This window comes from Melospiza melodia, chromosome 1, assembly GCF_035770615.1.
Source record: "Melospiza melodia melodia isolate bMelMel2 chromosome 1, bMelMel2.pri, whole genome shotgun sequence".
NCBI lineage: Eukaryota > Metazoa > Chordata > Aves > Passeriformes > Passerellidae > Melospiza > Melospiza melodia.
This window is the reverse complement of record NC_086194.1, coordinates 172,155,741-172,183,258: the sequence shown is the minus strand read 5'-3', so window position 1 is coordinate 172,183,258 and position 27,518 is coordinate 172,155,741. Positions and strand designations below refer to the sequence as shown.

At 46.6% G+C, this 27,518-nt stretch overlaps 3 protein-coding genes across 3 annotated transcripts; all 3 read left to right on the top strand.

Moving 5' to 3' along the window:
* The first annotated feature begins 723 nt into the window (after window positions 1–723).
* Window positions 724–4,791, top strand: LOC134428409 (lymphocyte antigen 6E-like). The gene is made up of 3 exons (XM_063175130.1): window positions 724–927; window positions 3,400–3,519; window positions 4,343–4,791. Exons 1-3 carry the CDS (start codon window positions 876–878, stop codon window positions 4,549–4,551), a joined length of 381 nt encoding a protein of 126 aa, XP_063031200.1. The 5' UTR covers window positions 724–875; the 3' UTR covers window positions 4,552–4,791.
* A 2,539-nt stretch (window positions 4,792–7,330) lies between these two features.
* Window positions 7,331–13,722, top strand: LOC134428403 (lymphocyte antigen 6E-like). Its single transcript, XM_063175118.1, has 4 exons — window positions 7,331–7,534; window positions 8,216–8,541; window positions 12,289–12,408; window positions 13,096–13,722. Exons 2-4 carry the CDS (start codon window positions 8,490–8,492, stop codon window positions 13,302–13,304), a joined length of 381 nt encoding a protein of 126 aa, XP_063031188.1. The 5' UTR covers window positions 7,331–7,534; window positions 8,216–8,489; the 3' UTR covers window positions 13,305–13,722.
* Window positions 13,723–15,805: 2,083 nt separating this feature from the next.
* On the top strand, window positions 15,806–25,792 carry LOC134428395 (lymphocyte antigen 6E-like). The gene is made up of 3 exons (XM_063175106.1): window positions 15,806–18,509; window positions 22,959–23,078; window positions 25,526–25,792. Exons 1-3 carry the CDS (start codon window positions 18,458–18,460, stop codon window positions 25,735–25,737), a joined length of 384 nt encoding a protein of 127 aa, XP_063031176.1. The 5' UTR covers window positions 15,806–18,457; the 3' UTR covers window positions 25,738–25,792.
* The last annotated feature ends 1,726 nt before the right edge of the window (window positions 25,793–27,518 follow it).

Below are 27,518 nucleotides of genomic sequence, written 5' to 3'. Positions count from 1 at the left end.
AACTCCTCCATGCGCTTTGTCCCTCTCCTGCAGCCTGAGTCATTTGGCTCCTCTGCACCCTGAGTCAAGAGGTGGTGTGGGAGCAGAAGGAGGGAGCCCAGAAAGACTGGAAAGGTCATGGGGGACTGGAAAAACCTGACAGAGTCCAGAGTTGGTCTCCAGGGAGCAACAAACATTGTCACCTGGAAACCCTGGATGGTTCTGGAGGACAGGAGAACAAAACAAAAGCATCAAACCCCCATCCCTGATCCCTGCCTGGGCTGTTGGAGCCTCTGAGTGACATCTCCAGGGAGAAATAGTGGGATGAGAGTGGAACAGGAGGAACTTTACGGTCCCTTTCAGCCCAAACCTTTCTATGATTCCATGATTGAAGGAATGCGGCTTCTTCCTGCCTAAAGCATTTTGAACAAGGGAGATAGAAATTCTGAATGGCTCTGGACAGCCCAAAAATCTTTCCTTGCCTCCTCTCCCACTTCCCAGAGATATTAAAGCTCCCATTCCAAGGCAGAGAGAAAGGATGGAGGGTGCCAGCAAATGCCCTGACTCACTCCAGGTTTTGTGGCTCAGCCCAAATAAGGGACTCCCGTGTTTGGATCAGCTCAATTACTCCACAAATTAGCAATGCAGACAGGGGCAGGCCTCGGAAAAAAAGATTGGATGGGAAGGAGAGGTAAAAAAACATTGCTATCTGCAGCCTCATAATAGGTCCCTACGCACAAACACACCCAGCACTGATCACACCTTGGGTGCTGCCACTGCCCAAACCTCAAATTATTGCAATCAAAGGAAGCCAGGGACGAGGCAGGGCTGGTATAAAACCTTCCTGGGGTGCATCTCCCCACACTGCTCCAGCTCCGAGGGCACGAGCACCAACCATGAAGGCTTTTCTGGTGGCCCTGCTGGCTGCAGTCCTGTGTGCCCAACAAGGTAAGGAGGCTGGGAGAGCCGGAGGAGAGGAAAAACAAGGAGATAACTGAGGGACGAGAGGGTTTGGCAGCTTTTGTTGCAGCTGCCGAGGTCTTGGCGGGGAATTTTTGGTGTCAGCCATGGCCAGAAATATTTGGTGTGGTTGAGTCCTCGCTCTTGGGTGGGTTCTCTTGTGACCCAGAGGAGATGAATTCTGGTTTCTCACACCCTCAGATATCCAGCTCCAACCACTCACAGCTGAAGACACGACCTGAAAAATGCTGACAGGAATCAAGCAGGGCTCAGGGTTTTTGCCTTTGCTTTGATTTTTGTTCCTGAATGAAACTCAAGGAGCTGTGGTGGACGAAAGCTCGGGCTGGTCTTGGCACCGCATCTCCTGCCAGCATTTCACTTTATTCCCCACAACTCCAATTAGGTAATGAGGCTGCTGGCAGGTATTTGAAAGCCTCAGAGCTCTTTGCTCATAAATTGGAAGAGCTGTTAAGTGCCTGGGAGTGTGTTTGGAATGGGATGCACAACCACGCTCTGCTCTTGTCCTCTTTAAAAAAGGAGGCCCAGCCGTACCTGGATAATTGTGGGGGAATATCCAGTTGGGAAATCTTGGCTCTGGGCACGGATTTGCCAGCCCGAGGAGCACAATTTGCACCTTTAAGGTTGTTTCTGGCTGCATTTGCAAAACTCCAGCTAATGGAGGGTGGAGGGCAGACGCAGGAAAGGCTTTAGAGCAGCTCTAATGGTTTGAGCTGTTATTGCTTCCTGGCTGGAAGGGATTTTCCTTGGATCACTTAGGGAGCATCAGCACTTTCAGTCGCTCTCAGGCACGTGTTGAGAACTCGGCTCCATCTGCAGCAGGAAGTGGTTGGGGAAATTTGGCAGAAAAGCAGATCAAGGAGAGCTCCAGGGTCTGTAATCTGCAATAATCCTCGCCAGGCCTGGGTTTTGCTTTGCCTGCAGAGGGGCAGGAGCCCCCAGATTGGGGTGGGGAAACTCCACAGGAGAGGTGGGAGGCTGAAAATTCCCAAGTGATGGAGAAATAGTGAGAGATGGAGGGGAGAACTTTAATACAGTTTGCAACAAGGCTGATTTAGCCTCCTGCTACAGAGAGCCCCTGAGCTTCCAACACCTGGCACTGGAAAAGAGCAGAGAAACAGAAAATTATTAAAGGGTTTGGATTGGAAAGGACCTTAAAAATCATCCTGTTCCATCCCCTGCCATGGGCAGGGACACCTTCCACTGTCCCAGGTTGTTCCAAACCCTGTCCAACTTTCCTTGAAGCATCTGGGAAGGTTTCAGAGCAAGCCAGTCCCGTGCTGAGACACCCAGAGCTCCCCAGGTCACAGAGGGAAGGCCCTTTTCCCTCCTCCTCAGGATAGTTAGAGACTAAAAGGGCTTTCAGTTCTCTTTTAAAACTGCTTCTGGAATTGTTTAACCAAGTGTCACGGGCAGAATCAGCCTCAGATGCCAGCTTGAATCGAGAACAAACATTGCAGGGCCACTGGGAGAGGTTTTCTTGCTAAAAACAAGATCAAGTTTGATTGGAAGGGGTGTTCTGTGAGAAAAAAATAAAAATTAGCCTTCCTGGGCTGAGAAAGTCAGGAAAAACAGAACCAGGAAAATCTCAGCCTCATGGAGACCCCTGGCTGGTTTGTAATTTTTGTTCTCCTTCAACCAAGAGCTCTTCACTGCTGGTGACAATGGAGCAGGATTTCCTGGCAGCTGCCCCAAAATGAGGAGCATTTCTTGGAATTTTGGGCAGGAGGGAAACAATTTCCACCAATTGTGGATCCACCTCTGGGGAACGAGAAGGCACATCTGTGTTCCAATGGCCAGCCTGGAAGTTTTACTCAATTTACTTCAGTTGTGCCCAATAGTATCCCACTTCTTTTCTGGCTCTGGGATAGACCTGGCTCGTCACTGAGGAAAAATTATCATGGAGAACACCCTGTTCCAGGTGCTGATAGGAACAATCCATCCATTGTCCAGGGCAGCCTCTTCCAGGGAACTCCCTTTACTGTGGTGCCTCAATTTGGCTCCCATGGGTGTCTCCAGGCATTAATTAATTCATGTCTGGGCAGGGTTTTGCAGATGTAGGGTGAAAATATTTAAAATTGACCTCTAGAATTGGGCCAGTTCCTCCTCTCCTTGCCAGCACTTTGCTTTTGGAGGTTGGTTTTTCAACAAGGCCAATGTGGATCCTGGGGGAAGAAAAAAAAAATCACCTGAAAATGATGCTCAGGCTGAAAAATGTAAATTTAACCCCTTAAAATCTCCAGTCCAGAAAGAAAACTTCATTTGCTCTCTACATTTGTTTTCTCAGCTCCATTAATCAAACCCAAACTTATTTCACTTGCTGGGAAAAGTTGTTCACACCAGACTTTCCCCCTTGTATTTTCCAAGGCTTTTGACACTTTTTTTTTCCCAGGAGAGAATTGCTGGGAATCACTAATCTGTGTTGTGGGTGTTTTTTTCCAGCTTCCTCCCTGTTTTGCTACATCTGTGACAATGAACATTCCAACTGGAACTGCATGAAAACCTACAAGTGTGAGGACCATGAGAAATACTGCACAACCACGTACAGCACTGTTGGAATGGGTGAGTCCTAAAAATGGGATTTTTTTTTTTCTTCTAGAAGTTGGTGGGCAACTTTTTTAAAGGGAATTGATGGAAATCGATGGTTTTGTTGGAAAGAAGTGATGATTTTGAGGTTGAAGTGTCTCAATGTGATGAGTGTGAATATTTTGAGATAGAAGGGACCTTCAGGATCATCTCGTTCCAGGCACTACTCCCACTAGACCAGGTTGCTCCAACCTGGCTTTTGACACTTCCAGGGATGGAGGAGCCACAGTTTCCCTGGAAAACCCGTGCCAGGGCCTCACCACCTTGCAGAAGGGCTGGCTGGAACACCCAGATTTCAGGAGCAGCCTCTGTTGTGTTTTGGGATGGAGAATAGCAAAGGGTTGGCTGCCAATAACTTGGTTTTAAAAAATGCACTGGAATTGGAATGCATTGAAAAAATGCTTTGGGAATGCATTGGAATTGCTGTCCTGCAGGAACCACAAAATCATTTAGGTTGGGAAAGACCTCCAAGGTCTTTCCAATGTTTTGGGAATGCATTGGAATTGCTGTCCTACAGGAACCACAGAATCATTTAGGTTGGGAAAGACCTCCAAGGTCTTCAGGCCAAACTTTGACTGGCCACCACCTGGGCAACCAAATCTGTGTGGGTTTCAATCAAGGAGTTCCCAGCGTCCCACACTTGATCCAGGACTTGTGGATTCACACCCAGCCCTGTCAAACTCCCTGAGAGCTTTAACTGAGTGGAAAATTAAGGAAATTGCAAATCCCTCTCCTCTGGCTGGCTCTTCCAACAGAATCCTAAATCCCAGCTCTCCTTTTTCCCCCCTTCTCCACCCAGGCAAGGACGTGGGGCACCGCATCACCAAGAAATGCTCTGCGGACTGTCCCGAGACCAACGTGGATTTCGGGATGGCCGCGTACTCCACCAAGTGCTGCAAAACCTCCCTGTGCAACTTCAGCGGCGCCAACAGCATCCGGATCAACTACGCCGTGGTCCTGCTGGGAATCCTGGGAAGCTTGATCTGTGTGCTCAGGGTGGGATTGTGATCAGGCCTGGCAGGAGATTGTGACCACCCGAGGACCCACGAGGAATTCCCCAAGTGAGAAACCTCAAGACGAAGGTTTCCAGCAGCGACCCTGTTGTATTCCAAGACGTTGCTTCAGATCCCAACATGACACCTATTTTTCCCCCCCCCGTCGTTTTATACTAATTTTTCCCCTGGAAAAGCTGTTTTGATAGCACGTGTGTGATAATTGTCAGACAAAATAAAGATTTGTGTTATTCTAGAGTGTGTTTGTTGCATCCGCACCAGGGCCAGCCTGAGAAATCAGAATTCCTCTTTTTAGCACTTGGGAGCCTTCTCCAAGCTGCCTTTCCTAACTTTCTTCCATCCAGCAGCTCCAGACACTCCACAGAGCTGGATGATCTCCCAGATCCCTCTGAGGTAAAGAAAGGTCAGAGATGTTTGTGTTGTTCCCATTGCAAACAACAGCGGGAATTGTCTTCTAGATGCTGAGATACGACCAGGAATTTGGCCCTGCAGGAATTTGCACTGGGAAGTCCTCCTGGGATCTCGCAAGGTGGGTTGCTCCAGATTTTAAAACAGGTAAAGATCCCACCCCAAGATGCTGTAGATGCCCAAGGTAAGGAAAATGCTACTGGAATCTGGAAAGGAGACCCCTGTGCCTGCTTGGAGAAGCTGCTGAGTGATTGCTCCTGATTTTCCTGTGGGAAATGGACAGGAAGAGCCTGGAAAAGGTGATGGTGTCTGAGGTGACTGGGGAGGTCTCTGCTCTGTCCCTTTCCAGGGTTCCTGGTGCATTTCCAGGCTTGGAAATGGTGGGAATGGGATGGAGATCCCCTTCAGCTCTTGGAGAAGCAGAACTACAGCTAAAATAGTCAAAAAAGATAATCTTGGTGCTGGAGAGTGAGGAAAAGTGCAGCACTGAATTTTGGGAGGGTCTCTATAGTGGTACTTGGAAAAAAAACCTCCAGCCCTGTTTTATTTGAGGGGAATCTGGTGCTGGATTTGAGGGGAATCGTGAGCTGGATTTGAGAGGAATCCTGTACTGGATTTGAGCAGAATCTTGTGCTGAATTTCAGGGGAATCTGGTGCTGGCTTTTAGGGGAATCTTGCTCCAGATTTGAGAGGAATCCCACACTGGATTTGAGAGGAATCCTGTGCTGTATTTAAGGGGAATCTGGTGCTGGATTTTAGGGGAATCTTGCTCCAGATTTGAGAGGAATCCCGCACTGGATTTGAGAGGAATCCTGTGCTGTATTGAAGGGGAATCTGGTGCTGGATTTGAGGGGAATCTTGCTCCAGATTTGAGAGGAATCCCGCACTGGATTTGAGAGGAATCCTGTGCTGGATTTGATGGGAATCCTGTGCTGGATTTGAGGGGAATCCTACTCCAACAGCACTGCAAATTCCATGTGTTTCCATGCAATGGGGAGAAACCGCAGTGCTGGGTGAAAGTTGTAGAAATGGGATTAGGCTTAGTCACCCTATAAAGATTTAATTTCTGGCTGGGAAGGATGTTCTGGAATTTATTTCAATGGAGTAACTGAAGGGGAATTGTTGCAGAATTTCTGAGGGGACTATTTCCCCAGAAATTTAGGGCTTTGCACTTTTAAAAATCACTTTTAACATAAAATCACTTTATGTTAATCACAATAGTTTCTGAGATGCTTCTCGAAGCTTTCAGCCAACTTGAAGTTCTACATTTAGTAACAACATCTGAGTTTCACAGCTACTTTTGCATTTCAGCACTTGTTTGATGAAAATTGCATTTTCCACCCAAAATAAAAAATTGTTTGCCCTTCTCATGTGACGATTTCAACCAGGTTTAGAACAATATAAGCAAAACATTCTCCTCCTTTCCTCCTCCACTCCTCTGTGCCAAGGGAAATAAATCTTTCCACCTCACCTTCCACTTTCACCTCCAGTGAAATCCCCTGTTGCTTTTTACAAAATCGTCCTGAATTTCATGAATTCCAAATTCTTGTAAACTGGGATTTTAACTTCTCCTTTTTCTCAGTTCTTCTCGTGTCATCTGTGTCCTTCCTGCCCTCATGGGCTCCTCTCATTCTGTCACCTGGCCCTGGTAGGGACAAAATATCAGAGGGCCATATGGACCAGCTGGAAGATTTCAGGAGCATCTCGTGGAAAATCTGTCAGGAATCCTGCAATAAAGCCTTGAAGAAATCCATTCTGTCCCTCTCCAAATCTCAGCAGCTTGCAGGAGACAGGAGATATTTTGGGGCTTGGCATGGATGAGATTTTGAGGGAAGAGAAAAAAAAAAAGCAGTGCCTGAGCTGCTATTTCTGAACCTGTCAGGGGATGCTGCTGGAGATAAACCCCAACGTGGGCTGGCTCTGGGATGGAACAGCATCTCCTCGGGATTGGAGCCTTCCAGATAGGCCCCAGAAAACATGGATTTACCAGTAAAACCTCATTAAATCTATCCTGGCTTGGAGAAAATAAAATATTTTGCAACATTTTGCACTGGCATGGAGGGAGCTTTGTTTTCCTCCTGCTGGCTGCCACGGGGAGGCCGACAGAGCCAAACCTCGCCCTTCCTTGGAGCTTTTCTGGCTGATTGCCACCCCTGCTCCAAATTAGTTTCGTGCTCTGCCTATTGGGAAAGCCAAAATTCCCTTACTCACGCAGGGCTGCAGAGGGACGGTGTTTATAAGTCCAGCTTGGAGGTGTTGGAAAAACTGACATCACTTCAGGAAACCTGGCGTGTTTTCCTGGTGAGAGGAGGGCTGGAGGTGGGGCATGTCAGAAGCCCAAAATATTCCATGGGAGACGGGGATCTGGGCGAGTTGGAGAGGAGGAGAGAGGGGACAAAGCAGATGGAGAGCAGCAAGGGCGCTGGCAGAGGATTTGGGGCAGCTCCTGCAGCTCCGAGGGCCACGTGAGAGGATCCAGCTCGACTTTTCCCGGGATTGTGCCTCTGTTCTGCGACTCGATGGCAGAAAGGCAACAGTGGGAGGGAAAAACAACGACAATCCCCGAGAAGGTGGGAGAGGTTCTGGTTTTATTCATGGAGATTGGATGAAACATGACTGAAAGGAAAAAAAAAAATTAAAAAAGGAGGGATAAAGAGCACAATGTGGGAATCCAATGGAATAATCCTGTTTGGCATTTCACAAATTTTCTTTTTCTGAAGATATAATGAGTTAGGATCATTGAGCAGCCAGCCCCTCATTCTCCATGCTTTAATTAGTTTGTGTTTTTCTCCCTGACTTTTTTTTTTAAATGAATTTGTGAAAAAATTCCCAGCTTGTTCCATGCCATGGGAGTGGGTGTTATTTCTATTTTTTAACTTACATGGACATTTTCCTTTGCTCTGTGGAATTTATTTTTTTATAAGATAACATTTTCTCCTCATAAAAAACATCTCAGAAATATTTCTGATTTTGAACTTAAAAAGGAGACAGAAAATGATGCCTGGCCCCTTATGAAAAGCAGTGGAAGGATTCTGCTCTTCTGATCTCACTGCCTTTACAATCCTGTGAGACATTTGGGAGAAGTTCCCATCCCAAATTCAATTTTAAATTTAAATTCCCTCCATTTCCATATGTGCAAGGACACGATCTTGGAGGATGCAGCCCGCTCCGAGACCTGGAAAAGAAACCCTTATTCTTTTGCAGGGAAAATTGCTTTGTTTTCATGTTTTGCTTTTCCCCCACTTCTCCAGAATTAGAAACCGTTGCAGAGTTCAACGTCAGCTGGAGCAGCTGCATTGTGAAACAACCAGGAAAAGGAGAAGTTGTGGTGGAAAACACACCCCCCTCCCGACTTCCAAAAAAACGCCCTTCTCCATACAAGCCCGGACACGCTGCTCCCAATTATCCATCATCTGACACAGCAGCCTCTGGTTATTATCTCTGGATCAAAGCGAGCGCTGCAGAGGTATAAAACCTGCCCTGCCCGAGCCCTGCTTATTTTGGAGACTCCCAGACCTCTAAAGGATGAAGCTTTTCCTCCTGGTCGTGCTCGGCGTCGCCCTGTGCACGGAAAGTGGTGAGTCCCGAAAGGATTGGGGAGACATCCCAAAACTTTGGGGCATGGCTTTGGTATTCCAGGATTTCTGCAGTGTGGACGGTGAAGCTGGAGGGTCAGGAAGGAGTTATTCCAGGAGAAAGGGGACAGGGGGTTTAACCCCACCTGGAGTAGGAGGGGTGATGAGGAGTGGGGGGTGAGATTCCCACCTCAGATAATTCCACAGACCCAGCCCAGCCCCTGGGATGGCTCCGTGAGAATAGGGATATCCATGAGGGATATCCAGGGTAATATGTGCAGTAAATCTCTGGATTTGGCACTAAAGCCTGATTTTTTAATTTTTTTTTTAATTGGTTGCATCTCAAACCATCATTTCCTAAATTGATGAGGTGGTTGAGCCACAAGAAGGTGCAATTCTGGCTCCCAGCCCTTCCTTGTTGCTTCCAGGTGCAACTTTGCTGATCACAGAGTCCCTAAGGTTTTAAAAGACCACTAAGATCATGGAATCTGATCTATTAGGAAAAAATTCCATCATGGAAAGAGTGATCGAGCATCCAGGCTGCCCAGGGAAGTGTTTGGGATCACATCCATGGGAGTGTTCTGAAAATCCGAGGATGTGGTGCTCAGAGCCAGGGTTTAGTGCTGAACCTGGATTGGAGGTCTTTCCCAGCCTTAATGATTCCAGGATTCCCAGCTGATCCCAGGTTTGGGATGGAGACACAGAGTCCCATTCTCACTCTGTTAATTGTCTGGGGGATTTTTTGGGAGAGCACTGGGAAGCTGCACCTCAATTTTCCTGGCTGGACTCTGCCAGTGACCACACCTCGTGCTCTGGGACAGGCAGGGAACAGAAAGTGCAGCCTGGAATATCCCTCTGTTTTAGGGGAATGGTTGATTTCCTCAGCTAGGGGGGCTTTTGCCTTTTTGCAAACTGAATTTTTCCCTACAGGATTTGACCGGCAAATTTTTAGCCATTCTGGTCCTGGACTAACAGATCTTTTTGGCTACCACTCAATTTGAGGAGGGAAATGTTCCTATTGATGGATTTCACAGGCTTGAAACTTGGAATTACGCATAAGCTCAGGATGTTAAGGCAAATAAAAGGATCTTTTCCTGCAGCTTTACTCCCATTTTTTTTTTAAAGATCAAGGAACGAGACAGCAAATTCCTTGAGGAATGATTTTCTCTTCAGTTAGAGCAGAGCTCTCGGTGAGTGTGGAGACATCCCAAAGTAGCCTGGATTAACTCAAGGTTTGCATCTGGAAGAAATAAAATTTCCTCCCACTCTCAGCCCTTGTTGCAACAGATACCTCAAGAAATAAAATTATAGTGTTTTTCTCTAGCTTGACCAAAATTGTCCTCCCTGACTTCAGGGTGTGCCAGTTCAGGAGCCAATCACAGAGTTCTGGATTAATTGGTGAGTCAGAAATCTCTGGAGCATAGAGAGAGGTGGAAAAATCCATCCTTGAGTGGTGCTTCCCCCTTCTCCTGCCAAGGAGTCTCCGAGGGCAACTGGAGTCTGAAATTAGGAGTTTTGGGAGGTTGGGATGAAACAGGATTTGGGCGTGGAACCAGCTCCACTGTTTCCTGCACTGATTCAGGAAGATTTCCTGGGAATTGGCCTGGATTAAAGATGCTGCATTTATTAAGGATTAAAGTGAGCTCTGTGTCTGGAAAATCCAGTTTGGGAGCTGAGTGTTTCTGTAAGGAAAGGGTGGTTCCCAGTGGGGTGGAGGTGAAATATCCCATATCATATTCCATAGAAGAGAATTTTGCATGAGAAAAGAGAATGAAACCAAAACACTTTGGACAAGGACAATTTAAAGGAAGGTCCCAGATTTGAAAAAATAAATTTGTGCCTGAAAGGTCAGGACTAGGCAAGAGCCAGGTAGGACAAATGGAGCTTCTGGAGATGGGTACGACCACGACAGGAAGCAAAATGAAAAAGTCTGAATATGAAGTCAAAGAGAGCTGGGTGCCAAGTCTGAGACTTTTGGAATGACCACAGGAATGGTGGGAGGTGAAATCTGAGTTGTCTGGTGGCCTCTGCTCAGTGCCAGCCAGTGAGGGACAACAAAGGAAGAGTAGGGAATGTGAGGGCTGTGGGCCACAAGAGGAAAGGCCATGGGGATGTTGGCTGGAGTGGGAGAAGAAGGCAGAATTTCCACACAGGCAGAGGAAGAATAGAGAGCTAAAAGCAAAACAGTGATCCTGCAGTCATGGGCTGAGCTGGAGCCAGATCTGGACCTGCAGGACACTCAAGGGGCCGATTCTGGGCTAGCAAGACACTCAAGGAGCCTGTTTGGGCCAGAAGAACATGTCCAAGGTCAAATGAGGGCAGTGGTGAGGTTGGGACATCGCTGACAAAGCCACAAAGAAACCTGGGTGAGGGCGAGGAGTGAGGAAGATGAAGAGCAAGGAAGGCAAAGCTAAAGGACAAAGCTGCCGCAAGAATTAGCGCGGCATTAACTTCCAGTAGCCAGGGATATTCTTGAAATGAGGATGAGTTTAATCCCTGGAGGGTGACATTGCAGCCAGATAAACAGATGAGGAGGAAATTCCCCTTATCATGCAAAGAATCCTTCCCCAAGGATCTCTTTGCTCTCAATGATGCTTCAGCCTCGTTGAGTGCCAGCTGTTCTCATTCACTGATTTCAGCAAAGCACTTTGCAGATGCTGAGTGTTCCAGATGTGCACGTTTTGTGGAGCAAGGAAGTTATTCCCCATGGATGGCTGGGAAAAGGAATCTGCTGCAGCCAAGGCAGGGATTTGCTGAGCCTGGACTTCTGCAGATCCAAGATTCTCCCCCTGGCACAGGAGAGCTCTGAAAATCAACCCAAATCATAGAAAGGTTTGGGTTGGAAAGGATCTTTAAAACCATTTCATTTTAGTGTTTGGTATTCAGAGCAAGTCCTGGACAGTTGCTACCTTTGAATGTTTGTCTATATTGTCTTTTTATTTTTGTTTTTTTTTGTTTTGTTTTTATTTTGTTTTTTGTTTTTGTTTTTGTTTTGTTTTGTTTTTTTTTGCATGGCACATGTCCACACCCCATTTAAGACACAGTTTAGACAGTGACAGTAATCCTAACTCAAATTTTTCTGGGGTTTTGCTGGATGACCTGAGAGAAAGAACCATTCTGATGCCCACATAGAATAAATCATAGAATCCTGAAATGGTTTGGGTTGGAAGGGACCTCAAAGATCATCCAGTTCCACCTCCCTGCTATGGGCAGGGACACCTTCCACTATCCCAGCTTGCTCCAAGCCTCATCCAGCCTGACTTTGGACACTTCCAGGGATGGACCAGCCACAGATTCCCTGGTCCAGTGTCTCCATACAAGAACCAGTGGCCAGAAACTGAGGCTTGGAGGGGCCAGGTTGGAAAGAAAACCCAAGAGCTTCACACTACAAGTGGTGGGAGACTGGGCTGCTCTTCCCAAAAACACAGTGGAGATGCCAGATGTTTTAATGGATGCAAGGAAGAGTCAGCCAAACATCCAGAGGGAAGATCCCTGAAGGTTCCTAAAAGAGCAAACCACAGCTGTGGCAGCAACTTGAGCTTAATGTGGCTCCTGGAGAGTCACTGGGGCCAAGTTTAACCCATGCAGGAATTTTTTGCCTGTGGCCACTGGGTTTGATGGATCCTCCATCCATCCACCCCTAGTTTTGTGCTCCTGAGGATATTCCCAGAGGCACCTGATGGATGTTTGTGCGCTCCTGAGAATATTCCCAGAGCACCTGATGGATGTTTTTTGTGCTTCTTTTGCAGCTTTCTCCCTGACCTGCTTCACCTGCAAGGATGCTACTTCCAACATCCATTGTCTCAGCACCACCAAATGCTCGGATCACGAGAAGTATTGTCTGACAACCTATTCCACCTCAGGAACTGGTGAGTGTGGAGCTTTCCCAAGGCCCTGAGGACAAGGTGGGGCTCAGGTGGGGCTGACACTCATCCTCCTCCCACCAGGCAGTACAATGGAGGAATTAATGAGGATTTTAGCATGCAGAGAACAAATCTTGGGAAGGTGGGAACTTGGCCCTGGTCTGTTGCGACATATCGCAAAAATACTTCTGATTAAACTCAGAAATTAATACTGCTGATTAAACACTCTCAGGACAGGGAGATGCTGGAATAAAAATAATTATTTTTTATTATATTTTTTATTATTAAACTCCTTGTCTCAACTCCAAGCTCAAGTTTAGGCCCATGAAGTGGTGGAAATGGAAAGTGCCGGATGCTGTGGAAGAAGCAATCCCAAGGCACGGTGCCAAAGTCTTGCAATCTCACATTGTACAAATAAGTCCCAAATTCTTGCCCTCAGCTGGCCCTGAAACCAGCAAAGGACTTGTAAGGCCTGGAGAGGCTGTCCATAGGTCACACATACACAAATAATGATGGAATGTGATGAAACCCAAGGGAAAACCCAACGGCATCGAGGCAGAATAATAAATTCCCCACAGGACTGCACGGCCAGGCTATGACTGAAACCTGCCTAAGGAAAAAAAAAAAAAAAAAAAAAATTGAGATGAAAAACTGAACTACTTTTCCTGCTGTTTTCTCTCCCTCCCACTCCAGGCAGTGACCGGAGCCAGCGAATCACCAAGAAATGTTCTGCATTTTGCCCAACAATTGACCTGAACATTGGCATAGCCGGAGTCGCCACCAGCTGCTGCGAGAGCTCCTTGTGCAACATGAGTGGGGCCAACAGTGTGAAAACCAGTTCCACCCTCCTCACCCTGGGCGTCCTGGCCAGTCTTGCCTGCATCCTCAGGATGGGTTTTTGAGGGTTTTTTTTGGGGGGGGAAAATGAGCTGCTTGGCTTTGCATGGCATGGTTCAAGCTGCGATCCATCAGGTGGGAATGCTGCCCTGTGCCTCCCACTTGGAAGGTCACCTCCCATCAGGAGGGGTTTTTTTTTTTGCTCTTTCCACGCTCTGATGATAACATAAAATGATGTTTGGGAGAGAAAGGGGTAAAATGAAGCCCTGCACGTGCAGAATGGCCCCATGTGGCCACCATCTCTCCTACTCCTGGCATTTATAACTCCGTGCATTTTTTGCCTTTCATTCTATCCCCGCCATTCTCTCGTGCCAATATTTTTTTTTCCCCATTTTCGACCCTCTATCATTTTGCTCTGAGAAAGCCTTTAATATTCCAGTTGTTAAACAGAAACTGGGCACAATAAAGTGTTATTTTATTCTATTGTGTGGCGGCATGGTGTGGCACACTGGGTGTAGCTGCTGGATGTATCCATGTTTTGGGATAAAAGTGGAGGCGTTTTCGCCTGCAAGTTGAATGGGAATAATGCTGAAATATATTAAAATTACTCTGCATTCACTTCAGGAAGCCTCTCCCCAGATTTTATTTTTTCTGCACTGGCAGAAATGGCATTTTTGTGACTCCATTTTGGAATAAACTGAATTCTATTTAACTTCCTTTCAATTCCTCTCCTGGGTCAGCTGCCTGGAAGGAAACAGCTCTTGAGCTCTCCTGGAAACAGGGAACAAGGCAGGGAAGGGATCTGGAGCATTTTCTTTAAACTGGTTTAAGATCTCCCAGTGGAAGTTCCTTTAGAAGCATTAGGATTATTCAGAAAAGGGAGAAAAGTATCTTGCACCATGCTTAAAGGAAAATCATAGGAAAAGACAGATGGTTTCTGGAAAGAAACCTGGAATTTTTCAGACTCATCTGTGAAAAAATATTCACACTGCAAATAAACCTTTTATGTTTGCTCATCAAGGTAAAATTGAAGGGACTCATTACCCTGCTCTGACCTTCCCTGTGGATAATCTTAGGAATGAGAGGTTTGCTCCCTCCAACCCTTTCAGGGAGGCTGAACTTTCTCCTGGGAGGAAGGAGCTCTGCACAAGGATCATCCTGAGGGAGATCTCCCAGGGAAACCAGTCGGGTGCAACTCACCCAGCTGGTTTTCTCTCCCTAAGTTCCTTGCACAGCTCCATTTGACAGGCATTTTCTGGGATTAGAGGAACAACAACACTCGGGAAAAGCCACATCTTTGTTCTTTCCAACAGCTGTGCTGAGGAAACCTGGGCTTGTGGCTCCAGCTCATCCCAACCTGGTCTTACCCCTTCCTCTTCGCCTTCCTCCCATTCACGTCCAACCCCAGCTCTGCATTCCCTGATTGTTTTCTCTCCCAGATTTCCTTGTTGGCTTCTTCCTCCAGTCTTACTCTGGGTTTTTCCATCCAAACTCTATTTTCTCGCCTCAACACATTGTTTCCTCCTCAGTCTAAATGGAAGATTGGCCAATGATACTTTGATTTTGGGCATGAGTCTCCCCATTCTCCCCAATAAAATCCAATAAGGATTTTATTGCCTTTTCCAGCTGAGCTGGCTCCATCCGTCTGCCCGATTTATTCTCCTCACCCTGCATCCCTTCCTGTCAAATCTAGGGATCCAAAAACCCCAAACAAGCCAATTCCGTGACCTTGGCTGGCCATATTCTGCCCCACATCCTGCTCCTAACACGGTGACAACTGAACTATTTGGAACAATCTTCATCCCGTGCCATCCACAAGTTCAGGATTTCTTAGGGACAATGGCTGGCACAGGGAAGGGCCAAGACGGGGCTGGTACGGCCTCAGGTCTTGTTCTGCTAAGCTTGGGAGTCCAGACCTGCCCTTGGCAGCCAGGTTTAAAATAAGGGTCATGTCTTGAGCTGCCTGGACTTGGCAGGTGCCTCTGTTTTGGGATGGGAAGGATCCTGGCATGGCAAAGGGGATGGAAGCACGTGGGGCACCCCCTGGAGCTGTTGCATGGAAAAGTTATAAACAACCCTGGAAATCCAGAAGTGCCATCCCTAAGGGAGTAGCTCCATCCTGGCTGCCTCCTTCTTGCCTAATTTCCCCTGACCCCACAGGTTCTTCCCTGGTGCCCAACAAAATGCATCCATGTGCTCCAAAGCTGACCCATGTCCCAAAGCCCTTATCTGGAGGCGGGAGCAGCAACTTCCCTGAGGCACGGGAGGACCCAAAAACATGAGAGCTCCTGTGGTGAACCCTCCCCTTGGATTGTTGTGTAAGAGGAGACTCTGCCAGCCTTCCCGAGAAATCCTGATTGGCACCTCCCACGCGGGCGCTGCTCCCTAATTCCAAATCTTCCCATCACCCCGGGTTTCTGGTGCCTCCCATGGCTGCACACTCCTCACATGGGAGCATTCAGCTGCCCCATGAGCAGAGACATCTGTGATGCCTGGAGGGCTTTTGGGAAGGAGATGGGAGCCTCATTCCAGTGGCTGGGATTGATCCTGCGAGGTAACTGCCTCTCTCTCCCTGTGGATTATATAAAAGTCATTCTTCAGAGCTCTGAGTCACTGCACCAGGACCTGGATCAGGCAAGGAGGCCTTTCCCTGCCTGAATGAGGCATCTGCACAAGGTGCTTTAACTTTGGCCCTTCTTTTCCCTCCCTTGGGGCCTTCCCACCATTGGTTTTGAAGGATCTGTGCTGCCTGCTGCTCTCCTTGAATAATTCCCCTGCCTTTTCCCCCACAACGTGAAATTTCTCCCACTTTTCCCTGTTTATTTGCCCGGATCCAACACGGTGCCTCAATGCCAAAGCATGAGACAGGATGGAGGCAAGAGGTCAAAGCAAAACCTTCAGTGAGTCTAAAAATCTTCTGGAAGCCATGGAAAGGGACAAAACCAACCCTTTTTCCAAATCTGACTGCTGCTTTCTTGTCACAGAGCCAACCCATGGCTCCAATTTGAGCCCACTGCCAACTCATGGCTCCAATTTGATCCACTTTAATTTTCCTGTATGGATAATAAGATTACTCCAGAGAGGTGACTCAGCTTCCTTGGGGATTTTTTCCTCCCAGTCTTCCTCAATTTACTCCTCACTTGGTGTCCCTGCTCCAGGCCCTTCTCCAGGCTGTGATCCCGGGTTGCAGGAGACACCCTCTCCATGCTGGATCCTTGAGTGAAGCCTCTGAGTGCTTTTGAGTTTTGCAATCTGCCCTGTTGGGAAATAAATATTTTTTCCATGCTCTCCATGCACTGGGAAGAGGGAATGCTCCAGCATTCCGAGGTACCTCAGAACCACAGTGCTAAGGAAGACATTCACGTCCCGGAGACAGCTCCCAGAAAACTCAGCAAATTTTCCCATTTCCCACCCAAATTTCTCTCCTTGGTACATATTTGTTGGATGCGCCGGGAATGTTTCAGTCTCACTGCTCCTTCAAAGTCAAAGTCAAAGTCAAAGTCAACGTCAAAGTCAAAAGTCCAAGTCTAAGTTTAAGTTGACTTGTGCTGATCCTATTCCCAGAAGATTCGTGTGGGAATAAAATGGATGTTGGAAAAGTCAACAAAGCCAGGTTGGATGGGGCTCGGAGCAGCCTGGGATAGTGGAAGGTGTCCCTGCCCATGGCATGAGGTGATTTTTAAGGTCCAAGGTGGTTTTTAAGGTGCCTTCCTACCAACCCAGTCTATGATTCTATGGAAATCAACGGGAGCAGGGATATGGAAGGGGAAAGGAATAAACAGAACAAGTCTATGGGATAAATAAGACCAAAAATAAGGGAAAAAAAGGTGCTTTCAGCCCTATTGCAAAATGCCATCAAGGAGCCACACCCACTAATGAGGGAGAAAAACCTGTTTGCAAAACACTGGGGCAAAGGACCAAGTTGTCCTGTGTGAAGCACAAGGCTCAATTTGATCATCACCACTGACCTCACCAACCTCCAAAACCCAGGGAATGTCTGTTTGGACACAGGGCTTGGACAACTCTGGAATTCACCACCTGATGACATCATTCCAGGATCAGGAGGGCCTGAAAAAATGTCAGAAAATCACATGGATTGGTAAATCATCTAGGGTTGGAATGATTCATGTCCGAAACAGTCAAAAATGCCCTGCTGATGGCTACGTGCAGGGAATTGCCAGTTAAATTAATCCATAATTGCCAGAAAAAGCGGAGTTTGACAATATTTTCTTTCTGCTGTCCAGGACTAATCTTGTTTTAGAAGAAGCTCTGTGGACTTGGCAGCTCGAGCTCTTACAAGATGCATCTTGAATGAGGGTCTCTATCCCAGACTGTCATGAACACATTTTAAGGAATTCAGAGGAGAGGAACAACACAGAGGAATAAAAGCAAAAGGGTTGATTTAAGAGGAGAGTTTGAAAAAATGACACTTTGAGGGATGGCTCTTTCCAGAGCAGAGCTGCAATTCCAGGGTGCCAATTTGTGGGCTTGGAACTGGAAGCCTGATTTCGAGAAACTGTTGGGCGTGGAAAAAAAGCAGCTCCTCTACAGAATCCCTGGATAGCAGCAAAACTTCATTAAATCAAAATTGTACAAGGTACTGGAGGATTGCAAGCAGGAAAAAGAGCGAGCAGAGGGATTAACCAGAGGAAATTTGATAAAGAAATGAAGACTGACATGAAAATTTGAGGAAAATCTTCTGTTTAACCAACCATTAGCTAATTTAATTTAGTGTAAAACACACTGATTTTGAGGTAAACCAGCTTAGGCCAGCTCAGAGGCTGAGTCTGGTGCTGTTGAATAATTAAAGCCAATGAATGGTGCAAACCCTGGAACATCACGTGCTGTCCATGCAAAGGGACCAGAAAAATTCATTCCTAGGACAATCTCCCCATGCCTCCAGGCTCTGCCTTCATCAGAGCAGCGGCTCTGGAAGGGAGGAAAGGAAAACATTCAGAGGAGGAGAGAGCAGATCCAAACTTCTTATCACTCACACGACCAGAAGAGCAAGAAATGTGTGGCTGAGAGGGCTTTTCCCCAAGGTGCCAGCCCTTTTCCAAGGGCCCTGGTGTGGAAAACTCCCACACACGAACATTCCACACCCTCGGGTTGATTTCATGTCCACCTGGAACCTGTAAAACTGCCGCTGCTGTTGGGCTGGGGTATAAAACCTGCCCTCCAAGCAGCTTCCCAGTGCTGCTGGGAGGATCTGCTGGAGATGAGGACTCCTCTGGTCACCTTGCTGGCTGCTGTGCTCTGTGTGGAACAAGGTGAGCCTCTCCTGCTGCTCCTACTTAAGACAAGGATTAGGGGGAAGGTGGTGTCATTTTTCCACGTGGCAAAATTCTAGAGGGTTGTCACCATCTTTGCAGCGTTGTGATGGTGTCACCAATGTCCTTTTGCACCCCAATCAATGATTTGATGCCTAAATAAGAATCTGATCAATTGATTCTTCTTTCCAGTGCTGGAGCTCTGGTGGTGCTCCAACCATTAAATCCACACAGTGGTCCTTGGGATCTTCCAGAAGAAGGCAAGCTGGAAGTGATAGAAAGCATAACAAAACTTTTTTTTTTTTCCCTTAATAATTTCAGTTTTTGAGTATTTTAGAGACTTTTCCGTCCTGCTGCTTCCTCCCTCGTAGTGGTTTGCCACGTGTCTTCCTAGAAAATGCAACACTGGGAATTTTTGTAGATTAAATCAGCGGCAGAGGTGAAAGAACTTTTCATGTTAAAGGCATCCTGCTCCCAAGTGTTGTCCTCCTTCTGGGAGTGAGACACACACGTTGCTCCATCGCTCCTGGCACGCGGGAATGATGACCAGAGTGCCAAAATTTCCCCCACACACGATGGTTTCCCAGAAACCACGATACGAATCTGGTTGAGAAAGAGGCATCTAATTAATAAATTATCACTGATGTATCAACCCCCTACTCCTACATCCTTTGGAATGGTTCTCCAGCCTGCCTGGAAGAGCAGGACCTTCGGCCAGTTTTGGGTGTGGGAAAATGACTATTCATTATTAAAAAAAAAAAAAATTGATTTGGTGCCCACAGTTCCTGACTGAAGCAAAGTAACATGGGCAGAAGAGGAGAATTTTCAATTCAATTTCAATTTTCAATTCTCAGTGTGACCCAGGATGAATTGGAAAGCTCACAGAGATCCAGGATCACAGATTCATGGTGGGATTTCTCACCAGTGACATTTGATATTGGCAGCAGATTCCCAATGGATTTAAGGACTTTTACACAGCACATTTCTGTGCCCAGCCTAGACCCAGAATAAGAGATTTCAGCTTTCTGGCCTAAAAGTGGGACATAAGAAAATGTGGAAACTGGCATTTGATCCTTCTCAGGTACCCTGGATCTCATCCTAGACCCTAATGACCAAATTTTGGTCAAAACTCTTGATCTCTCAGCCGATCAAAGAGGGTTTTTTGCCTTTTCAATCCATAAACTCACTGTTTTGTGAGTTTTGTGTCCAGCAAAAATCATAAAATGTCTTGATCCTCTTCGCAGAATCACATTAAAGGTGGAAAAGACCTCTAAGATTGTCAAGTCCTTGCTGCAATGCTGGACAAGACCAGGCAGATATTTGCTTAAGATGTCCCTGAGAGTTTCCAACAAGGAAGATTCCTCAGCCTGGAATTGCTCAGAGACTGTGATCCCTTTAGGAATTTAATTTTAATATCTCTTAGCATCTGTTTTTGTTCTGTTCTCCCATATTTCCACCACAGGGCACATAAATTATTTTATTACTTTCTTCTTTGCTGCGTCACTTTTCTTGCATCATGAAGAAGATTCTTGCAACTTTCCTCAGCATATTCTCATTTTCAAACAAGCAAGCAAACTAAAACCCTTCCAACCTTTCTGACAAGGTCACATTTCCAGGATCTCTGACCTTCTCTCCTCCCTCTCCTCTGGTCCCTCTCCAAACGCTCTGCATTTTTGGAAGTGCTGCGGAGAGATTTGGGCACCGGGGCTCCAGATGAGGCTTTGCCAGGGTGGAAAGGCCACTTTGTGTATCTTGCACATGACATTTCTGCCCGTGTCCCCTTGGGTGACGCCTGTTTCCGTGGCTGGAATGTGACACTGTAGACTCCTGATGTTGTCACTGTGGTTCTGTGTCACAGACATCTTTTATGAAAAATTCTTTCCTTAGGATTTTTTTCTCCTGAGAAGCTGAGAGGCCTCAGGAACAAAATGTAAATAATAGTTATCTGCTACTGTGGAATGCAACAGGTGGATCTGTGATTGGTCTCATGTTGTTGTTTCTAATTAATGGCCAATCACAGTCAGCTGGCTTGGACTCCCTGTCTGACACACAAGCCTTTGTTGTCATTCCTTTCTATTCTATTCTTAGCTCGCCTTCTGATGAAATCCTTTCTTCTATTCTTTTAGTATAGTTTTAATGTAATATGCATCAAAAAATAATAAATCAAGCCTTCTGAAACATGGAGTCAGATCCTCGTCCCTTTCCTCATCCTCGGACCCCTGTGAACACGGTCACAGTTGAATTGTAACTGAATTGTAACTGAATTGTGACTGAACCAGTTATTTGTCACCCTACATTTAAGTGTCTAAGTTTTATCTACTGTAATTTATTTATCTTGATTTAACTGCATCCAATCTTCTTGTTCACTCTTTTATTGCATCCATCTGTCAAAATCACTTAAAATCACAGGGATGGTTTGGGTTGAAAGGGAGATTTAAGATCATCTCATCCCAACCCCTGCCATGGGCAGGGAGACCTTCCACTATCCCAGGTTGCTCCAAGCCCTGTCCAACCTGGCCTTGGACATTTCCAGGGATGGGGCAGCCACAGCTTTTCTGGGAAACCTGTGCCAGGGCCTCACCACCCTCACAGGGCAGAATTCCTTCCATTGCTCCAGTTGGTTTCACCAATAATCCTCGGGAATTACCCTCTGAGTGTGTTTTCATGCCTAGCTTTGTACCCATTCCCTGGAATTTTCAGCAGCTCGAGAACATCATCATTCAAAGTTGTGCCAAAAACTCCATAAAACCTCCTTGAATCTCCTCTACTCTGCACATGAAAATTCAACTTCTTGTAGAGGAGAGTGACACAAAAAAAAAGCTGCACAAGATCAACAGCTGGGGACTTTTTCCTTCCTTCCTATTAGAAACTTCTCGTTTCATGGTGTGACCTCTGCTGTCCTTCCACCTTCTCACTGCCAACTTCTTATCGGGCAGAAGTGCACCCACAGGGATGTGTCCCTTAGTTGCTTTTGCCCTTTCCAAAGTGACAGACTGGCCCCAGACTCAGCAGGAACTCAGCCAGCATTTGGCTTTGTTTCCCTCCAAAAATTAGCTTTGTTTTTAAAGGAACTCAGTCACAAAACCCCACACTTTGCTCTGGGTGATTCACAAGCTCTGAACTCAACCACCACTATTAAACCTTTCCATCTGCCCGGCTGGGGAGTGCTCTGCACATATGTTGGGGTGATTTTGTTCTTCTTATGAGGCCTCAGGTTTTAGATTTTATGTTTTTCAGATTCTGTGCTGCTTTAGTGTGTAGTTCTGAGCTTCATATTAGGGGATGGTGAGCTCTCGTCACAGAGCAAGGAAAACAAAACAATTCCTGCTGTAGCTGAGGACCAAGGACAAATGATCCAAATTTCAGGCCCAAGAGCATAAACTGTGGACTGAAGAAAGAAAAACAAGAAGGATTGGACTTCATAAACTAAAGCTGTAATTGAACAATTAACTCCAATATGCAAATGGACCAGAACTTATAAAAATGTGAGACCCCGTGACTGGCCGTGCATTTTGTGACCATTTTGGGTTTATCTTGGGTGTAGCCCTGGCTGGGCTCTTGTGCTGCCCAAGGCATATCCATTAAAGCCTTCTAATCAATCCCTCCTTTATTCTTTACCTCTGTCCAGTCTCTGTTCTAGGTCAGCCTTCACAAGGCATCATTTCCTTTTTTTTTTAGTACTTTCCAGAGGTCTGGCCTACCCCATTCTGGTTTTGAGGGCAGACACAGACATTCTCGGCAGGAAACGCTGTGTAACCTTCCTGCCAATCATCTGCCACTGCTGCAGATGTAGGAATTATCTCACCAAATCTGCCTTCAGCACTTAAACCAAGCTTTTGGTTTAGATTTTCCATTCATTCCCGATTTTATGCTAGAAACAGGAGTTTGACAGAGCATCTGAGGGCTCTCACCAGACCTCCTAGAACTGAGGTTAGGCCGGTTCAGTGATGTTCAAGCACAAAAAAAGAGATGTGACAGCAGTCCCTGAGCCAGATGAAAGAGAAGTAGGACACTGGGCATTGTCCACCTCCTCAAAACGCTACGGGCATCTTTAAATTCTCCCTGCCAAGCCCTGCCCAGGAGAAACCCTGAGCAGTAATTGGCAATTCCCGTGGCTGAGCCCTCAGGACCGAGCTGCTATGGCTCGGCAATAATCTCCTTCATAAAAGCCCCCAAATCCTTGAATTCTGCTCACATCTCCTGCTCCCAGGGATTGCAAACAGATCGATAACACTTCTCAGCCTGAGCCAGAGGAGACAGAGAGGGATTTAGCGCTGCTGCCACGGGTCAGGAGATAAAGAAAGCCACTGGTCATTCCCACAGAAACATTCCTCAGGCTGTAAGGAGGGAAATGGAGATCTCTGCAGTGGGGTTTTTGTAGCCTTTAAACCTTGTAATGTGCTTTTTCACTGTTTTTTTGTTGGGTTTTTTTTTTTTTTTTTGCTCCAGTTTATCCATTCATGTGCTACACCTGCCAAGAACAGGAGTCCAACAAGGACTGTTTGACCATTTCCATGTGTGCCAAGGAGGACAAACACTGTGTGACCATCCGGAAGGATGTCGGGACAAGTAGGTTTGGGAACAACACCTTGTTTGTTTCGTAGGAGAGCAGTCCCAGGAATGGGATTTCATCCCAGTATGAGAACAACAGGCCTTGGTGACCAACTTTTAGGAGACACTGACATTGTGGATGCTGCCATGTCCAGACACCCTTGATATTCCTTCTGGAAACTGGGGAAAGGATGAGGACATAGGGAGCAGCACCAGGGAGTGGATTCACACCTGGAGCTGGGTGTGTTTCACTCTCAGAACTGTTTTGAGAAGTGTTTTGGCCAAACACTCACTGTGGCTGACTCCCTTTGCCAAGGACAATCCTTCAGGCCAGGCCTGGGGGCTCTGTGCCCTCAAAGACCTCCACATGCACTTGTCCCAAATCTCAGGTTGTGCAGAGTGTTCCTCCTGTGTTTATGCTGTAGGAAAAACCATCCTGGTGGGAATGACCCAGCCTGAGCATCACTTCAGGTGGCTGGAGTTGAGAGCCACAGGTGCTAATTCCACGTTAGGATTGAAAAAACCTGAAAACATGGAGCTCAGAGAAGTCCTGGTTGGACTTGATGATCTTAAAGGCCTTTTCCAACCTTAACAATTTCGTGATTCTATGGCACTGTAGGTTTGGGAACAACATCTGGTTTGTTTTGTAGGAGAGCAGTCCCAGGAATGGGATTTAATCCCAATACAGGAACAACAGGCCTTGATGACCAACTTGTAGGAGACACTGACCTTGTGGCTGCTGCAGCGTCCACATACACTTGATATTCCTGCTGGAAATTGGGGAAATGATGAGGACACAGGGAGCAGCACCAGGGAGTGGATTCACACCTGGAGCTGTGTGTGTTTCACTCCCAGAAATGTTTTGAGAAGTGTTTTGGCCAAACACTCACTGTGGCTGACTCCCTTTGCCAAGCACAATCCTTCAGGCCTGGCCTGGGGGCTCTGTGCCCTCAAAGATCTCCACATGCACTTGTCCCAAATCTCAGGTCGTGCAGAACATTCCTCCTGTGTTTATGCTGTAGGAAAAACCATCCTGGTGGGAATGACCCAGCCTGAGCATCACTTCAGGCAGCTGGAGCTGAGAGCCACCAGTGTTAACTCCAAGTTAGGATTGACAAAACCTAAAACCACATAGCCCAGAGAAGTCCTGGTTGGACTTGATGATCTTAAAGGCCTTTTCCAACGTTAACAGTTCCAGGATTCTATGGCACTGTGGCTGCCCCATCCCTGGAAATGTCCAAGGCCAGGCTAGATGAGCCTCTGGGCTACCTGGTCTGGTGGGAGGTGTCCCTGCCTGTTGGATTTTTCCTAGCTTTTATAGAAACTGGGCAACTCAGAGGCATTTTAAAAGATTTTATTCCATTACCAGTCTCAATGAAGGGTGAGATATAAGAGATGTAAAACTCAGCACCATTCTATCAAAAGTCAACCCATTTCCTGGTTACAATATTTTATAAATGTTTTTTTGCCTATTAGCTTTTGCCACACAGTGCTGCTAATACTTCTAACACCAATCACCAATATTTTTACCACACATGGTCCTGCTACAGTGCATCTTTCACAGTTCTAATTCTCTAAAATACGTGGGCTTTTTGCAAGGCCATAGTTTGAAACTTGTTTCTAGTTCAGTCTCTCTGTCTACCTGGTCTGGTGGAAGGTGTCCCTGCCTGTTCGATTACTCCTGGGTTTTATAGAAACTGGGCAACCAAGAGGCATTTTAAAAGATTTTATTCCATTATCAGTCTCATAGAAGGGTGAGACATAAGAGATGTAAAACTCAACACCATTCTATCAATAGCCAACTCATTTCCTGGTTACAATATTTTATAAATGTTTTTTTGCCTATTAGCTTTTGCCACACAGTGCTGCTAATACTTTCAAAACCAATCACCAATATTTTTACCCTACATGGTCCTGCTACAATGCATCTTTCACAGTTCTAATTCTCTAAAATACCCGAGTTTTTTGCAAGGCCATAGTTTGAAACTTGTTGAAACTTGTTTCTAGCTCAGTCTCTCTCTCTCAACAATGTCATCTCTGTTCCATGGCCTTCCTAACTCAGCACACTTTATCTCAGTGTTTGCATACAGATGCACAAGACTGTGTGAGCTTTCAGTCAGGTTGTGAGAATTCATTACAAGTCCATTTCTCACATCTCTCCCTCATTTTTTGGATTGTGAAAACTTTTTTGATGGCTTACTTATCATTTGTTGTACATAGTGAAGTATACAAGTATACAATTCATCACAAATCCACTTCTCACGTCTGCCCATGGATAGTTTTTAAGGTCCCTTGTAATCCAAGCAATTCCATAATTCTATGGTTATTCCATGAAATTTGCCTTGAGGATTAATGCCTGGCCTTCCTTTATTCACCGAAACAGATTTAGCCACAAAAACATTTAAATAATTATTTTTCATCCTCCTTTTTCTCTTCTTTCCCCCACTTTTTTTTTCCTGCACTAGAGCCCAACAAGCCTAAATACGTCATCTCCAAGATGTGTTCTCCAACGTGTCCAGAAACAGGCCAGCAACAAATCCAAAGCTCCCAGAATGTTTCCTGCTGTGAGAAACCCCTGTGCAATGTGAATGGAGTCAGCAGCAGGCAAAGCAGCCACGGAATGATGTCCCTGGGTGTCCTGGCCAGCGTCACTTACATCTTTACATATGGATTGTGATGGGTTTGGAAGAGCTCCCTGTGATGGCTGAAATAAAAGTGTTGTTCTGGGATAATTTTCCACTCTCAAAGATTCGTGTTTTGCGGTTGAGCTTCCCCCTGGGATTTTTGAGAGAGCCTGGATAAGTCAGGTGCTGAACTCCCATTGATTTCCTGAGCCTGCCTGAATCCACAGTGTCCCCAGACATCCAACTCACCTAAGAAAACATATAGAAAATGGCCTTTTTGACATGTTCAAGCCTCAAATCATTATTGCTCCGAGGAGATCCTTGAAGGCATAGTCTTGTCTCTCACTTTCAAAGCTCTGTGAGGAATAACATCCCACCCTGCAATGGCTCCACAGTTGTGTCAGCACAGGGGATGATCAGTGAATTTGTTCACAGTGAGTCTGGGTTATCAAACATCTGTTTATAAACGAGCAGGTGGAAGTAAAGCTGATTTGTGGCAGTGTTGTGGACTTTTCTCCGGCCTCAGTGGGGAGAAATTTCTGCCTCCTCAGGGTCTTTCCTCCCATTCCCATTTTGAAATTAGCTTCTCTCAGCAGAGAAAAGGGGGAAAGGCAGAGGGGGAAATATGTGGCTGACAAAGGAAAGGCAGTGGGACGGTGGGAGGGAGAAGGGAAGGAATGGGGGCAGCCCGCTGAGCTGGGAGTTGCTCTCACACTGCCTCCTCATGGACCTCATCCAGCTGGAAAAGACATCCCCAGATCCATTCCCCTCTTTCTCCCCAGGGCCAAAACAACCTCACACAGCTGTCACCAACCCCTGTCATTCAGAGCTTGTGAGAGGCTTTCTACAGAGCCACGTTCCTGGCAGAGAAACCATCGATTGTGTTGAGCTTTGTTTGGTTCTGCCCTCCACGCTCTCTGCTCCCTCCTCTCCCTGCAGGAGCTGCAGCTGAGGGGACACAGAAAAGCTCTGTGGGAAGCCTGGGGGTGTCACAGTGAGAAGAAGAAGAAGAAGGGCAGTCAGCCAGGGACTCACACAAACAGCTCAGAGCTTCTTGGGTCACAGCCCCAGCTGCAAGCTCCCATTCCTGGAAAACACACAGAAAAAAATAAAAAAAGGGAAAAGAGAAAAGGAAAAGCTGGCAGCATCCCTAGCTCAGCTGTGTCCTGGGAGAAACCAGAGCTGGTCCAAACAATTGAAGGGTGTTGGGTTTTTTTTTTTGTTGTGTTTGATGGTTGAGTGAGATCTTTGCTTTCTCTGAAGCATTGCCCTGGAACTCTGCTGGGTTTTGGTTGCACATGTGGGTTTTTGAGGCATTTCAGAGCGCCTGGATTTCAGTTTTCCAGGAGGACAAAAGATTTCACATCAACTTCACAACAAGTTTTGTGCTGTGAGCTCTGGATCTGGTGACTGGTTTTAACTATTTTGTTTAATGAGGGGAAATGGAGGAAATTAAGGAGGTGACACCACAGTGGTGGGCAGGGATGAGAGGACACTCACACCCCACTGAGCTGTGCCTGGAGATGACAGATGTCAAAAGACCAAAACAACAGCAGAACCTGCTGGTAATTTTCTCTCACCAAACACAACCCTCAAAAGGGAAGGTAAAATTACATGAAGAAGGAGAAGAACAAGTTTTTAAACCAAAAAGAAGGAAGAGAAGTCCAGCTGCTCAGGGCAGGCGCTGGTAGGGCTGTGGTGGCTGTGCTGCATCCCAATCCCAGGTGCAATTCCTCCAGGAGCAAGTCCTCCCTGCCCTGCACAGTCTTCCCCTGCAGGACCTCAGGTGCTTTTAAAAAACTCCAATAAAGTTGAGATCCAGGCCAAAGCTGCT